The sequence below is a fragment of the Pituophis catenifer genome, unplaced genomic scaffold (assembly GCF_029215685.1).
Source record: "Pituophis catenifer annectens isolate HBS135680 unplaced genomic scaffold, rPitCat1.0.hap2 SCAF_2, whole genome shotgun sequence".
In the NCBI taxonomy this organism is placed as follows: Eukaryota; Metazoa; Chordata; class Lepidosauria; order Squamata; family Colubridae; genus Pituophis; species Pituophis catenifer.
The window spans coordinates 132,192,098-132,207,735 of NW_027256882.1; the positions used below are offsets into that span (position 1 = coordinate 132,192,098).

Here is a 15,638-nt window from a genome sequence, read left to right on the forward strand (position 1 = left end):
TGGTTCACATTTATGACAGTTGTTATGTCCCAAGGTCATGTGATCACCTTTTGCGACCTTCTGACAAGCAAACTCAATGGGGAAGCCAGATTCACTTTACAGTCGTGTTATTAACTTAACAACTGCAGTGATTCACTTAACATCTGTGGCAAGAAAGGTTGTAAAATGGGGCAAAACTCACTTCACAAATGTCTCACTTAACAACAGAAATTTTGGGCTTGACTGTAGCCATGAGTCAAGGACTACCTGTGAGTAGCGTTTAAGCAAAATAGATGTCTTAAGCACGTTGGGGAATTGATGCATCTCTTCTTTGAGAGCTTGGTTTTACACAAAATAGCCTTTGTTGTTGATTTGCTGCCAAATCGGTTGCTCAATCTTAGCTGGTCCACGATTGGAAGATGGAATGAAAGAGTTCATGGCTGGTATAATGATTGTCCACCCCCCTGCTCTGCAATATAAGAGAACAGTACTTTTTAGTTCCTTCCATCTCTGTTACTTCTCTATTAAGTTCTCTTCTCCACTCCATACCAGCTAATTTAGAACTTGCAAGTTGAATATTGAAGAGGCTGTACACTGTACACAGGAAAAGATGTCAGGGTGCATCTTTAAATGTTTATTAACATGACCTCTATGTTTACAGCAGTCAAACTTGGGGGCCGCGGGTTGGATGCGTCATGCCCTGGCCACGCCCACTCCCATTTTAGCGAAGGGGGGAAAAGTCATGATACGTCACGTTTGATACCCCTGGTTTAGAGCATCAGAGAGATTTCTTCTATAGCTCCAGTGGTGAGCCAAAGCAGTAGGGAGGAAATTCCATGGAATTAATTATGAAAGTGTTTACTTTACTGAGCAGGTCTTCTATCCCTTCAACTTCTCCCTCTCCCTGAATTATTTATTTTAGTCACCAGCAAGGACAGCTTACATATTTATGAGGGTTAAGTGTCTATTTTGCATGGAGTACCTAGCTAAGACAAAAGAGGGAAATAATTATCTAACTAGGGTTAGAGCAGGAAGTTTGTGATCTCACAACTTTTCATAGGAATTTTATTTTTAAAATATTGTAATTATAATTACAATGATAAAAAAACGAATACACATACCCCCAAAAAGAAAAGAAAAAAAGAAAAGAAAAAAAGAGCACAAGGAAAAGTAGAAAAGAAAGAAAAAATATATAGTAAAGAAAATAAATAAATAAATGATTTCTTCTTCCAAATCCCATCTCTTAGCTATAATCAAATCTTTAAAGCCTTGTCATTTTAGTCCTGATGTCCACAGAATTCCATCAAGGGCTTGCAGGATATCTATTTTAACCTTGATCAAATGCAGTCCTCGACTTTCATTTAGCGACTGTTCAAAGTTACAGTAGCAGTGAAAAAACTGACTTATCACCATTTTTCACACTTGCGACCATTGCAGCATCCCCATGTTCACATAAGGAAAATTTGGATCCTTGGCCAGCTGGCATGTGTTTATGATGGTTGCAGTGCTCTGAGATCATGGGATCACTTTTGTGACCTTCTAACAAGCAAAGTCAACGAGGAAGCCAGATTCATTTAACAACCGTGTTACTAAAGTAACAACTGTAGTCTTTCTTTTAAACATAGTCTACTTATAGAGGCAGATACTCTTAAAATTAACTTCTGGATCTATGGTTCAAAAACAGTCATTATGTCCAATGTTAAGATTTTTTACTCCATTCCGTATTGGTAAATTCAGACTAAGCATTCTTCTCCTTTAAATTGAAATCTTTAGTTCCATCTAGTGTCCTATCCTGGGTTTGTTTTTTTTAAGAATTCAAAACACAAGCATTTTCCCATGGGAAGGATTCTTATAATTAAATCCAAAATCAAATCCATCTGGACTTTTAGTCTATTTGTAACTTTCCCAAAACAAAGTTCTATTCAATCTTTTGCTATTTGTTTTTTTAAAAAATCAGTCCTTAAACTTGTACTTAAAACTTCTTGTCAGGGTTCCAAGTAACACCCCCAACTAAATAAGACTCTGAGGCAAGCAGTTCCTCAAAGTTCCATTTTATTAGAGATATCATATTGGCACATCTGGGAAAACCCAAATCTGAAAGCTCCTGGGTTTTCCCCACCCAAAGGAAAGTCCAAGTTCTTTCCCCTGCACCCACATGTCCATCACATGTCCAATCAATCCACTGTCCCAATTGGAGATGCCCCTCAGTCATGCCTCCCCAGGTGCAGGCGGAACGCCTTTGACTCCCAGAGAAAAGAATGTTCTTATGTCTATATATCTCCACCAACTCCATACAACCTCCCCCCCCACTTTTCCACAGCACTAAGTGTGGCAGCCCTGAAGATCCAAAGAAAAAGATCGCCTCCGGGGCTGACACTTGTTTTGCTAAGAATTGAAGGAGATTCCCCCAGAATCCGCAGACTTGATGTTCCAAAGATTTCTAATAGCTGAAAAGCAATTAACAAGCAATTTCCAAAGGTGATTAGAAAACTAATACGTGAATTCAGTGTCTTTTTGACTGCTGAATGTCTCTTCCCTTAGCTCCCAGAGCTCTAAACCTGTCTCAGAGTACAGTCTTGCAGTCTCCTTGCAAGGTGCAATTATCTGGAGCACTTGTGGGCAATCTCAAATCTTTTCCTTATCCAGGGAGGAATTACAAAGAGCTGCTCTATTGGCTCCACTTTTAATAGCGCTATCTTCAATTTGCCTTTCTTCCCTGTTATCTTACAACTTTGCAAGAGTAAACAGGAAGAGCTAGCTTGTCTAAGCAGCCTCTCTTCTAGACGTTAATCCAAAAATGCAAGTCAATTACAGGATACCAGACACAGTGATTGCTATGCAGGAACTGCAGGAAATAGCATGAAGGCCACAAGTATCTTAGTTCTTAAATCTGATAAATAACAGTGGACATTATGTGCTCTTAATAGCAATATTTTCTCCCTATAATTCAGTTTCTCTGAAATGAGAAACCTAAATTGGTTACTACATCTGATATTTTTGTGGCTTGGATTTCAGCATCTGCAACCTTTTGGCAAGGACATCAAGAAATTACTAAGGTTCCTGTTAATTCCCAGGTAGGTGTGGAGTAATGCACTCATTTTAAATAATGAATATCAGCAGGAATGATAAATTAGTATATCTCTTCAACATCTGGTTATCTGTAGTATCCTGGACCTTGTGCTTCCTGGACTTTGCAAATGTATTCCTTTTTTTTTTCTTTTTTTTTTTTTTGCCTATGTTAAGAAGAAACATTAGTCCAGAAGATTGTGCCTTGAGTTCTGGAGTAGCTACATAAAAAACCCAAATAATAATCTAGAGGAGTTTCTTTCCCTTCCAATTATAAGAATCAGTTGAAGCATACATTCATATTAATAAATGCTCTCAATTTTTTTTCTAGCCCAGAAGGAACTTCTATAGCATCCTGATTTAAATAATTTCAAATAATAACCTACCTATTGCGGTTAAATAAATATCCAGGGAAAGGAATTCCTTTTTTTTTTCTTGTATAATTCACTCCTTGACTAGTTTTATGTAAATTAAGACTTACTCCTATGTATGTTTATTCCGGATGCGTGGCTCTGGGGATTTGCAGGGAGAAAGGTGCTTTGGAATGGCAGCCACTCACATCAAACCAGCATCTCCATCTTTTCCCAGGCTTGCACATCTGACCTTCGCAGCTATAGCTCAGGTGTGCAGAAAGGCACACTAGGTTTTAAGGAGCTGCAGACACTTTCCCTTTTTTGCTTGTGAAACCTGGAGAAGCAGAAAGAAAAATTCACTACACAGCCCTTCAGTTTATGTCTTAGAAACACTTATTTACATCGCTTCTAAAAAGGTTTCATAGCTCTTGGTACTTAGGGGAGACTCCACACCCGACTTCCCTTTATTAAAACCAGTGAAATGAGTACAAAACTTTGCACAGGTTTTCCAGAAACCTTTATGAAATTGGTAATCGATAAAGTGGAATAGAGAAGGATGTCTACCTTTTTAAAACTATGCTGTATATTTAAAGCTATGATATTTTTCGTTCTTTCTTAGGCTCTGATCTCGGAACCCCATCTCCTGAGCTCACCTAATAATGCTGACTATGAAAAAAGAATGGCGGGAGTGCAAGCGCAGCTCCGAGAGACCCTGGGAACCTATCAGGCCGAGCTTTTGAGTGCCCAGACTCGCCTCACTGAGCTTGAGGTTCAGGTAAGGGCATTGTGCAAATAACAGAATATCAGCATTGGAAGGGACCTTGGAAGTCCTCTAGTCCAACCCCCTGCTCAAACAGGAAACCTCATACCATTTCAGACAAATGGTTGTCCAATCTCTTCTTTAAAACTTCCAGTGATGGAGCACCCCACAACTTCTGGAGGCAAGTCATTCCACTGGTTTATTGTTCTCACTATCAGGAAATTTCTCCTTAGTTCTAGCTAGTTCTCTCCTTGATTAGTTTCCATCCATTGTTTCTTGTTTTGCCTTCTGGTGCTTTGGAGAATAGGTTGACCCACTCTTCTAACAGCCCCTCAGATATTGGAACGCTGCTATCATGTCACCCTTAGTCCTTCTTTTCAGTAAACATATCCTGCATCTTTCTTCATATGATTTAGATAGAAATGGGTCTTCTTAGAAATAAAAAATTTAGGTAGAAGTCTCCTTTTAATACAAAAGCACTGGTTTATATATCAAAGACTTGCAAAAATTTTATTTTATTTTTATTTTATTTTATTTGATAAAGGACTATGCTTGCAATTGAGAAGCTCTACCAATAGTTAGAGTAATAGAGAGCAAGTCAGGACTTTCATGCACACATATTGCATTCTTGTAATTGTTCCTATAAGCAGATGTCCATTCTCACATACGCCTCGATAACCATAATGCTATGCATGGTCACAAGTACACACTTATTTTCTTTTCGAGTATCTACACATATAGCTATCTCACAATTCTCTGCAAGAAGAGGTTTGAATTGCTCCCTCAGAATGATTAGATAGGGAGCAGGTTTTGCCTCCTCTTCTTTTCACCATTCTTATCAAGTTTATGTTATATTACAGTTATGTTTATTCTACATTGTGATCTTTCCCCCTCTCCCTCCCTCCCTCCCTCCCTTCCTTCCTAAACATGCTTTAAAAATAACTATTAAAAAACATTTCAGGTAAGGCGACTTGAACTGGAGAAGAACCAGCAGAAACTCTTGCTGGAAAGTCTACAACGACGTCACCAAGAGGATTTGGAACTTATTGAGAATGCACACAGGTAGAAATGGAGGAAACCACTCAAGATTATTAAAGGTTATTGAAGTATGTCTAGTACTACATATATAAAGTACTACATATATAAAAATTATGAAGTGGGAACCACATGGAAAATTGGAAGGGGACGCTTAAATATAAATACTAATCCCCTCACCACTGGAAGTCCCATAAGCAGGAACTCTTGCGGTTTCTATGTTTGCAGGGCTTTGTGGGTTATTGTTACAAGAGCTATTTTTATAGAATCTTCTCATAATTTAGAATCGAGACAGATTTTTTTTTATTATTATTTAGAAGAGGTCCCATCCTTGAGACTGAGGTTGAGATTGTATTCTAGGAGGAATGCACATTTATCAAATACTCCCAATTTTAGTATTATCCTACTCAGAGCTAAGGTTATATTGATTTAGATTCCTGCTTTCAAATTCTCAGGAATATTTTAGGGAATTCTGTCTGGGTCTTATTTCCGAGGACCAGGGTTCTTTATTGAAATGCTTTAATTATATCCTTGCATTGTAGTTCATTGTCATTCCCAAACAGAGCATGAATATTTTGGAGCAAGTGGAAAACCTAGCATGAAAGTTTATAAAACTACACCATTAAGACACAAACAGCAGCAGATAAAAATATACCTGAAATATACATGAAAAGTTATTTCTCCTACTATCTTTATCTGCATTTTCCAACCTGGTACCATCTTGATATATTCAGGCTCAATTCCTGAAATGTATAGACAGCTTAGACAAAGAAATTGTGGTTTACGTACGTCTGGATAATACCACTTTTGGGAAGGGCAAGGAAAACATAGGTGTAAACTGATATGAGGAGCACAGTTTTCAAACATGAAACCAGCTCCAAGATCATGCCAGCTCCTTTTAAATGTAGACTTGATCATCAGAAAATATTCCCATGGCTGCACAAAAATATGTTGCATTCTTCCCCTCTCCCCAACACTGCCAACTGGGGAGCTAGGAACCGTGTGAAGGTGGTTGAGGACTCGTATCGTCAGCGTGAGGATCGTCTCCGGCAAGAAAATGAGGAGTTGGTTGCACAATACCTTTCTTGCTGTCAGAGCGCAGAGCAGGCGAAATCGGAGATGTTAGCCCAGCATCAGCGTCGATTGACTGAGCTAGAGCAGGAAAAGGCCAAAGAAATTGATCGCCTACAGGAACTTCAGCGGTAATATTGTGGGGGAAGATGAAAGAAATTTTCTTAGACTTTGAACGGATGGTTATGTTACGCTTTACAGAAGCAATAAGTCAAACATGTAAGCTTGTTTTGTTTGACAAATCTGAATCTGAGTCTCTATGCATTTAGCCAAGCTTTATGTATACATTGAAATAAATTAAGAAGCAGTGTTTGTTTGTTTGTTTGATTATGGCCCTTTGGACTTTTGCAGGATGTCCATCCTGGAAATGCGCAAGGATCATGAAGAGCAGTTACAACGGTTGAAACAACTGAAGAGTCAGGAGATTGATGCAGTGACCAGTGCCACTTCTTACACCAGGTAACAGGAGCTAATTACCTTAAAGCATTAGAGCATTGGAACAGTGCTGAAACGTAAAATTTGTTACTACCGGTTCTGTAGGTGTGGTTTGGGGGGGGGGGGGGGTTATGTGACTGAGTGGGCATGGGCAACTTTTTTTTTTTAACTTTTAAAACCATTTTTTCTACAACCTCTTCAGCCGAAGAGGTTGTAGAAAAAAATGCTTTTAAAAGCCTCTGACGATCTGAGCTGTGTTGCCTGATGTCAGAGGCTTTTAAAAGCATTTTTTTCTGCAACCTCTTTGGCCGAAGAGGTTGTAGAAAAAATGTTTTTAAAAGCCTCTGACGATCTCAGCTGAGCCGCGCGATCATCAGAGCCTTTTTTTTTTTACTTTTAAAAGCATTTTTTTGGCCGAAGAGGTTGTAAAAAAAATGTTTTTAAAAATAATTTTAAAAAGCCTCTGATGATTGCGTGGCTCAGCTGGGCAGAGGGGGGGCAGGGATTTTTGCTACTGGTTCTCCGAACCACCCGCCGCCATCGCTACCAGATCGGGTGATCCGGTCCAACACCGGGAGCATTTCACCCGATTGGAACTTATACCCAGTTATAAGGGGCATAAATAGTTATATCTGGTAATCAATGCAGACTTGGTAAGTGGAATAAGCTCCACAGTTCGCTTCTTTAGTTTACAGCGCTCCTATGAAAGAAAAAGGATGAGGGGTACCTTTGACTGCATCCATGGACATGTGCAGTCCATATTAGAGCAAAATACCAAGAGTTTTAAGGCTGTATTAAAAGGTATTCAAGTCAATAATTCCAGCAACGCTGACCAGAAATGCCACATGGGCAATTTGGATACAGAAATCTACAAATCAATTGCTAAGTTGCAGAAGCCTACAGCTCAAAAATAAAGTCATGTATGAGCCCAGGTCCCCAGAAGTGATTTGGTTCATATCCAGGGGAACAAAATAATGTATACATTATTGAAGGTACTTTTGATTTTCATTCTTTTGTTATGAGAAGTCAGTAAGAAACATGGAAATGGCTAGGCAATGTGGTGCTCTGCTTGCCTCCTGCAGGTCTTTGAATGGCATTATAGACCAAATGGAGAAGTTCTCCAGCAACCTGAATGATCTTGCCAGTAAGGTGGAGGCCACTCATCATACTACCCACCAAGGTCTTGAGATGGGAGCTCGCCAAAGAGATGAGCAGCTTAGGGGTATGTGCCTTTTGATGATTGGGACCCTAGTTGCTCTAGGTCAACTCTTATTCTTGGGCACCCTATTTCAATCATGTTATTGTAATAATGTCCTATTCTGTCCCTCGTCCTGAGACAGGTGTGCTGCTGCTCCTGGTGGATCATATGGCTGAGTAGCATAGGAGTATAATGGGAGGGGGGGTAGGGTAAGTGCTCCTCTAGAAGTGCCTCGTCTTCTGTCTTATCTCCATGATCATGATAACTTTTTTGAAAATCAGTGCAGATGTTCTAGTTCAAGAATTTGAGGATTTTGAGTTTGCTTCCCCGCCACCGCCACGCGCCCCCCCTCCCCAAAAAAAGTTCTGCCTACCACCCCGGTGGCTGCAAAAAGGTGCTAATTCTTTCCTTGTCCCAATTTGAAAGTTTTGCAAGACCGTTTGAACCGGCAACAGAGAGACATGGAAGATGAACGAGGCCGGCTACAGGAGGTTATTTCTAAGATGGAGGCCAGACTAAACGAGCAAACCCGCCTTCTGGAACAGGTGAGCTGATGCTAAACTGGCTCCCGGTTGGTATTGGTGGCGGCAGAAATGTGAGAATTGAAGGCAACTTTTAACTTTAGGACTACTCAGATTTAGCATTTAATTTTTTTTTTAATGTTTACTGTGACAGAGATCTTAATGAGCTTCTATACCGAGTGATTGCCATATCCGGTCACTATCCCTTCAAGATAAGAGTCAGAATGGAGTTAGGTGAAGTGAATTTTCTCTCTAACAACTGGCAGGTGTCTTCCCCAGTTCTTCCCCTGACTCTTCCTCAGTCACGAAGTCTGAATATTTCCTGGGAAGGTCAATGTAAGGAAATGACAGATAACCTACAGCTAAGTGTTGTGTATTGGGAAGAGTGGGGTTTGCAGATCTGCACAGAATGTGCAAGCTAATGTTACACTTGACAAACAGCATTTGTAAGAAAGGACCCAAGAGTTTATAATCCAAACTATCTTCTTAGTATTACATAATGGTCAAGGTTTTATATTATTATTACTACTTGTCATCAAGTTGTTTTTGACTCCTAACATCCATATAAATAGATTTTCTCAAATTGCCCATGCTGGGTTTAAATGGTATATCTTGCAGTTTTAAATAGTGTTTCCATTAACAATTAATTAAGACATATAGAAAATATTTTCCTTTTGGATAGGTACTGCTTCTGTGACACAGAAGGACTTCAAAAGAAAACTCCAGTTGGAATTTGGGGTGGCTTAGTCTAATTATGCTTGCCTTTCCTGCTTGTTTCACATGCTATCTTGCTTAGAGGTGGATTAAGCCTTTTGGGAGCTGACAAATGTGTTCTTCTGCTTTAGGAACGTTGGAGGGTCACCACTGAACAAGCCAAAGTAGAATCTTTGCAGCGCTCCCTGGAGGAACAGAGAAGAGTCATGACCCAGCAACTAACCATGGAGAGGGAAGAGTTAGAGAGGGCAAAGGTTAGAAGTGCTCCTGTTGTTTGTGTGATTAATGAGTATGTTGTGAAGTGAGGACTAAATGCAACTGGGTATATGTCATTTACTGAATTTTACTAAAAGGAGGAATCTGATATCCTCATCCACTTTTTATTCTCCCATATTTTCCTCACTGCTTTTCTGATTTTTTAAAATTGCTTTTACTGCATAAGGAAAAGCTGACTAATTCCACGGTAGTTTTTATAATGCTTTATAATACTAGAATCCACCCATCTGGAACCATATTGTACATAAATACATTCTGTACAGAAACTCAAAAAACTCAAGAGCAATATCCTTGTACTTCCATTTATATTTTAGCTATTCCTTGATTTATAGAGAATTTTTATAATGGAAGCAGAGAAGATTTAAAATAGAATTCATATTCTGTTCCAAGGAGAAAAAGTACTTTTCTTTCAAAGACACTATGAGGAAAAAAATCAAGATACATCAATTAAAGCCAAGTAAAGTTGCAGCAGCCTTTTTAAAGTGACTATAACAGGTCTTGTGGTTGGGGTGAGTTGTCACAGGGAAGAGGGGCTTGATTGATTCTCCAAAGTACCTGAGGCTAGATAAGAAGCAATGGATGAAAGCTAGTCAGAGGGAAATCCAACCTGGTACTAAGGAGAAATTTCCTGATAGTGAGAACTATTAGTCAATGGAACAACTTGCTTCCTGGAGTAATGTTCCATCACTGGGGTTTTTCGAGAAAACTTTGTGCAACGATTTGTTCACGATGGATTAAGGACTTCTACCTTGGGCAGTGGGGTTGGACTAGAAGATCTCCAATGTCCATTCCAGCCTTATGATATGATTTTTGCTTTGGTTCACTTTTTGTAGTGCTGTCAAAAACAACACTGATTTCCCGGTCCTTCTCCTGTTCCTTGTTCCTAGAATTCTTTGCTTGAGGAACAGAAAGCAGTCATGCAGAAATGTGCCGAAGAGCGCCGTAAAGTGGCGGCAGAGTGGTCAGAGCTGCACGTCCAGCAGAGGCTGAGCAAGGAACGTTCAGAGCGGGAGGTTGACCGGGCTTTGCAAATTGACTCTCAAAGAGAAGGGGCCATCATGAGTCTTGCAAAGGTAAAGGGCTGCAATCTTTGTCCCTTTAATTAATTCTTAGACGGTCTTTTTACTGAACAATCTGGGAAGAGAGTCCAGAAGAATATTTGGGCACTGAAGCAGTGGTTAGATTGCAATTATAACTATTTATCATTTGTATTGACATGGAAATGGAAATACCAAGTGTTGCGTAAAAGGTCTTTTTTCAAGTGTTTTTTAAAAAATATGATGCAAGTGGATTAAATTCAGTATAAAACAGAAATATAAAATAGCAAATCTCTACAGCTATTTTTCCTCCTCCTCCTCTTAGGAACAAGCAGACCTGAAGATCAAATCCAGTGAATTGAGATCAAGGGAGGAGCAGCTGGTGAGGGACCGAGAGCTTCTAGAGCAAGAGAAACAGGAGCTGAGACTGGAGAAAGAAAGAGTTAATGCAACAGCTTTGCATGTCAAGCAGAGGGCAGATGAAATCAATAGCATGAGCAAGGTAGAGAAACTGCCTTTCTATATCCACTATTCAAGCAAGAAAAGCTGATATGACTCAGCTAGGCTACATATTCTGGAAATTGCATATCCTGGCACTTCTGGATGTATCAGATAAAAAAAAGGCTGGATTGTATCATAGGAGCCAAAAAAAAAAAAAAAAGCCTTGGTCAGCAAACAGTCTTTAAAGAATCTGTAATATGCTCCTTTGAAAGCTAGGGAATAAGCTTTTAAATTACTGATTCCAAATCCAAACACTAAATAGTGTAATTGCCACATTTGCAGAGTTATTGGCAGGTGGTTTTTGGGGAAGGCACCTAATGCTGTCTTGCATTTTTGATTTTCCCCGATTTACTATAATGAAAAGAGAGGAAAACCTCACAGTGACTCTTGGTTGTAATGCTGAAAGTCATTTACTTGAAAATAAACTAATCTGTCCTGGTTGATTTTATAAGAGAACCTTAAGTATGTAATCTTAAAGCCAAGTTTTCCACAGACAGCATAATTACATAATATGACTCCCTAGGAAAGGGGAAGGGGGAAAATCCAGCCACATCTGCATCTCCAGGTTTTATCACCTATCAAGGGTGATAAACTACCCTTAAACTACACTTTTCGAGATGTGGGGAAAGTTCAGATTAATGAACTAAGATTTGTTGAAGACAGACATGTGAAGGAAAGTGGTCAGAGAACTGTGGCCTAACATTAATAGCATGTGGGTTATTGAACAAAAATGATGTCATTTAAACCAGATGCTATATTGCAAATTAGCCCCCCAAAAATTTACAAATACTTTCATCATGAAAAATATGCACTAGAAGATGTATAATAAATATGCTACACATCAGACACAATTAAGATAAAAACATGCTCTATGAATACCGTATAAAACCAGTCACAACTTGCTGCTGGTTTCTTACATTCCACCTTTATTTTTAACAATAATTTGTAGACTAATACATAATGGACAGGGTCATACTCAGTTAAGTAACTCTTGTGTGGTTATATAAAGGTAAAGGTAAAGGTAAAGGTTCCCCTCGCACATATATGCTAGTTGATCCCGACTCTAGGGGGCAATGCTCATCTCCATTTCAAAGCCAAAGAGCCAGCGCTATCGTCTCCGTGGTCATGTGGCTGGCATGACTAAACGCCAAAGGCGCACGGAACACTGTTACCTTCCCACCAAAGGTGGTCCCTATTTTTCTACTTGCATTTTCTACCTGCTTTCGAACTGCTAGGTTGGCAGAAGCTGGGACAAGTAATGGGAGCTCACCCTGTTACATGGCACTAGGGATTCGAACTGCTGAACTGCCGACCTTTCTATCGACAAGCTCAGCGTCTTAGCCACTGAGCCACTGCGTTCCTATTGTGTGTGGCTATATAGCACACGCTAAACCACAAACAATCCATTATTTAGCATGCTGCATGAATGCAATTATATCAGGTTAAATCCTAAGGCAAAAACAGGTTTAAGACTGTAGCTCAGATCAAAACCTGGCTCTTGCTCCTTCTGCCCTAAAGCTGTCCTCTCACAAGTATGAAGAAGGAGAGAAAGCCCTGGTGGAGGCCAAGAAGGTAGAATCTGAACATCAGGCCAGACTCCAGACTCTGCAGCAGCAAATGGAATGGCTCAGACAGCAGGAGGAACATTTGCATCAGGTAATCTCTTCCAACCTATGGAAATTTTCAGTTCCTACGGACTATAGTTACTGTCCATGGAGATTCTCAGTCATTCGGGTCATGGTTGTCCCAAAGGTGCTTTTTCAAGAGGCAACTGGACTTTCTGGTTTTTCTTTGAAGACGTTGAAGAATGCAAATGACCAGCTGTCTGCAAGGAATATAAATCCTTCCATTCCCCACTATACAGTCAGAGCTGAAGAAGCTTCTTGGACGAGAAACGAAATGTTTTCAAAGAATAACAAGAAAGTCCAGTTGCCTCTTGAAAAAACACCTTTGGGACTACTATTATTACTGTTTATTACTGTTTATTTTATTATATTTATTCTGTTATTACTTATCTTGTCATCTAAGAGAAGCAATTTTTAAAGTAGAGAAACCTTTATTAAGGCTTCCTTTAGATGACCAAATACTTAAAAACAGAATTAAAATACAATTAACATATTAAATCAATGTTTGAAAGTATAGGATATCCAAATATTGACATATATGCCTCAGAATACAAAAATCAGACAATCCTGTTTTATTGAATGAAAACAGTTCATGCTGTTTTGATTTGTGTTGCATTTTAATTGCATGGCTCTATAATTTGATTTAATAAAATAATAGTAAAACAGATCAGCTCATTGTAAAATTGCATGAAGTCAAGGTAAGCAACAGCATGCCTAGATTTAAGAGGTACATAGGCACACTATTTTTTAAATCCTTTTCTTACTTTACAGATTAATTTATCTCCAGATTATACAAGTGTGCTATCACAGAATGGAGTTGAGCACTTTCAAATGCTTTTATTAAAAAAAAGTGTACATGTATATCTCATAATTATTTTTTGTGGAACACTGAATGCTTAGATAAAGAAGCTGAGAAAGATCAGAAGGCTGCCTCCCAAAATTAGAAGTGATAAATAGCGAACAGAAGACACCATAGCTACCTGGTCTCAAGTTATGATGGGTTTTAGTAGTCCGTACCAGCCTCTTAAACTGCCTAGAAAGTGAATAGACCATCAGTGCAAAGAGCTGTTGCTTCTAATAACTTCTGTATTACAGTCTGTAACATAATTTCACCAAAAAGGGCTTGAAGTTTCAGAAGCATAGATGCTGCTGGTCATACTGCAGCTTTCCAAAACGGACCACAACTTGCACATCTGAAAAAAATCATTCTTAAGCAAGAGCGGGTTCCGGAGCTCTTCCTAAATTGGAAAATTACAGTTTGTTCTGATAATCTAAGAAATTATGGCAAATTTAAAAATGGTCTGCTCAGCATGAGATGGTTGAGGTATGATACACCAGAGCCTACTGCTACAATATTTTTCTTCCTTTGCAATGAGCCAGGAGCGGCTCAGTTTGTCACACCAGAGGAGGCAGCTTGAACAGCTACGGATGGAACTTCCAAGCAACCCACGGGCATTTCAGAACATGGCTCAGGTGCCATTATCGGGAACTCCTGACAAATTAATCTCCAACGTGCATTGTAAGTACCTGCACAGCCATTTGGGATGGGCATTCTTGATAGGCAAAATAAAGGAAGAAGGTAAAATTCCATTCTATGTATTTTAAAGGACTTTTATATGTAAATGACTTTCACTGAAGGGACAGAGGGGGACTAATTCATGTATTATTTAAATAGTGGGTCTTGGAGCACAAATTTCAGTTTCTTCCACACAAAGTGGTCCTGGCACTCTTAACGCTGGCCCTCAAAATACAGAGGAGCATCTGACAATAAGCTTGTTAGGTTCAGCTTGCAGCTTACTCCTAACTTGTTGGTCAGGCAATATCTGTTTCTTTAAGAAACAACTGAGCCATGTAATCAGGGTTTGCTGAACCCTGTAATTAGGCTACAGTGCATAAATAAGCAGCACAGAGAAGCGTTCCTTCTTCCTGGTTCTTCCTGCTTCTTCCGGATAGATACCTGATTGTATCCTGTTGCTTACTGAGTCTGTTATATGGTACTGTATACCAAGAGTTACTAAAGTCTGTTTGCTTTGGTAAGGGAAGATACTTACTGGACTGATATTACTGTTTATGACCTTGGACTGTTTTACTTACACCAAGACTGTTATCTATAAAGTATTATTCTCACAAGAGCTGGACGTTTATCTCCTTCCCTGTGTGTTTCTGCTCTGCTCGTTGCACAAGCAACAAATACCTTTTACACACACCCTAACATTGGTTATGGGCCCAGAACGTTCCAGGGCTCTTTAATTTGTTTTTGTGGAAGTGAGAAGTGCAGGCAGTGGGTGTAGTAGTCAAGATGATGGCTTTTGAGCAAGGTACAAGTTATTCTACCATAACCCGGTTGGATGGAACAAACTATGTTACCTGGTCCACAAAATGCTGTCTACTTTTGCGAAAAGAAGGACTGTGGGACATGGTTAATAATCCACCGGACATAACTGCATTGAATGCTGCTGACGAAGAAGATGCCAAAAAGATAGCGAAGTTTCACAGGGACAACGAGCGTGCTTTATGCATCATTGGCCTGACACTGGGAGACCAGCAACTTGTCCATTTCCGGGGCGAAGAGTCTGCTGCGAGGTGTTGGTCAAAGCTAAAGAAGCTCTACGTTCGTGACTCTGTGGGTGTCCATATCTACCTGACACGGAAATTATTTCGCTTACATCTTCAGAAAGGAGGAGACATGATGGCTCACCTGGACTCTATGACAGGGCTTTTCCAGGAGCTACATGAGAAAGACCTTGTGTTTACTGAACTGCAGCAAGTTTATATTATCCTTTCATCATTGGATGACAGTTATGACTCTTTTGTTTCATCATTAGAAGTATTGTCTAGAGATGAACTAACATTGGCCAGTATAACTGGTAGGTTACTGGATGAGGCCAAACGTAGGCAAGAACGAGACCAGTTAAGGATGCAACAGCAACCAACAGTGGAAGCTGTATATGAGAATGTCAATATTGTTAAACGCTGTTATGCATGTGGGGCTAAGGGGCACATTGCAAAATATTGTAAAAATAAGAAAGTGTCTGCTAGAAACTCTGCTAAACCCAGGAAAGGGTGT

The 15,638-nt window shown here is 39.6% G+C and overlaps 1 protein-coding gene across 2 annotated transcripts in view; it reads left to right on the forward strand.

The window, feature by feature from the left end:
• FBF1 (Fas binding factor 1) overlaps positions 1 to 15,638 on the forward strand; it is a 43,465-nt gene that overhangs the window by 23,370 nt on the left and 4,457 nt on the right. For both annotated transcript variants that reach the window (XM_070934615.1, XM_070934616.1), the window contains exons 17-28: positions 2,995 to 3,053; positions 4,018 to 4,173; positions 5,120 to 5,220; positions 6,189 to 6,395; positions 6,616 to 6,723; positions 7,782 to 7,921; positions 8,324 to 8,442; positions 9,264 to 9,386; positions 10,296 to 10,481; positions 10,771 to 10,947; positions 12,465 to 12,602; positions 13,952 to 14,090. In XM_070934615.1, coding sequence (XP_070790716.1) covers positions 2,995 to 3,053; positions 4,018 to 4,173; positions 5,120 to 5,220; positions 6,189 to 6,395; positions 6,616 to 6,723; positions 7,782 to 7,921; positions 8,324 to 8,442; positions 9,264 to 9,386; positions 10,296 to 10,481; positions 10,771 to 10,947; positions 12,465 to 12,602; positions 13,952 to 14,090 — 1,653 coding nt within the window. The remainder of the gene's footprint in view (positions 1 to 2,994; positions 3,054 to 4,017; positions 4,174 to 5,119; positions 5,221 to 6,188; positions 6,396 to 6,615; positions 6,724 to 7,781; positions 7,922 to 8,323; positions 8,443 to 9,263; positions 9,387 to 10,295; positions 10,482 to 10,770; positions 10,948 to 12,464; positions 12,603 to 13,951; positions 14,091 to 15,638) is intronic.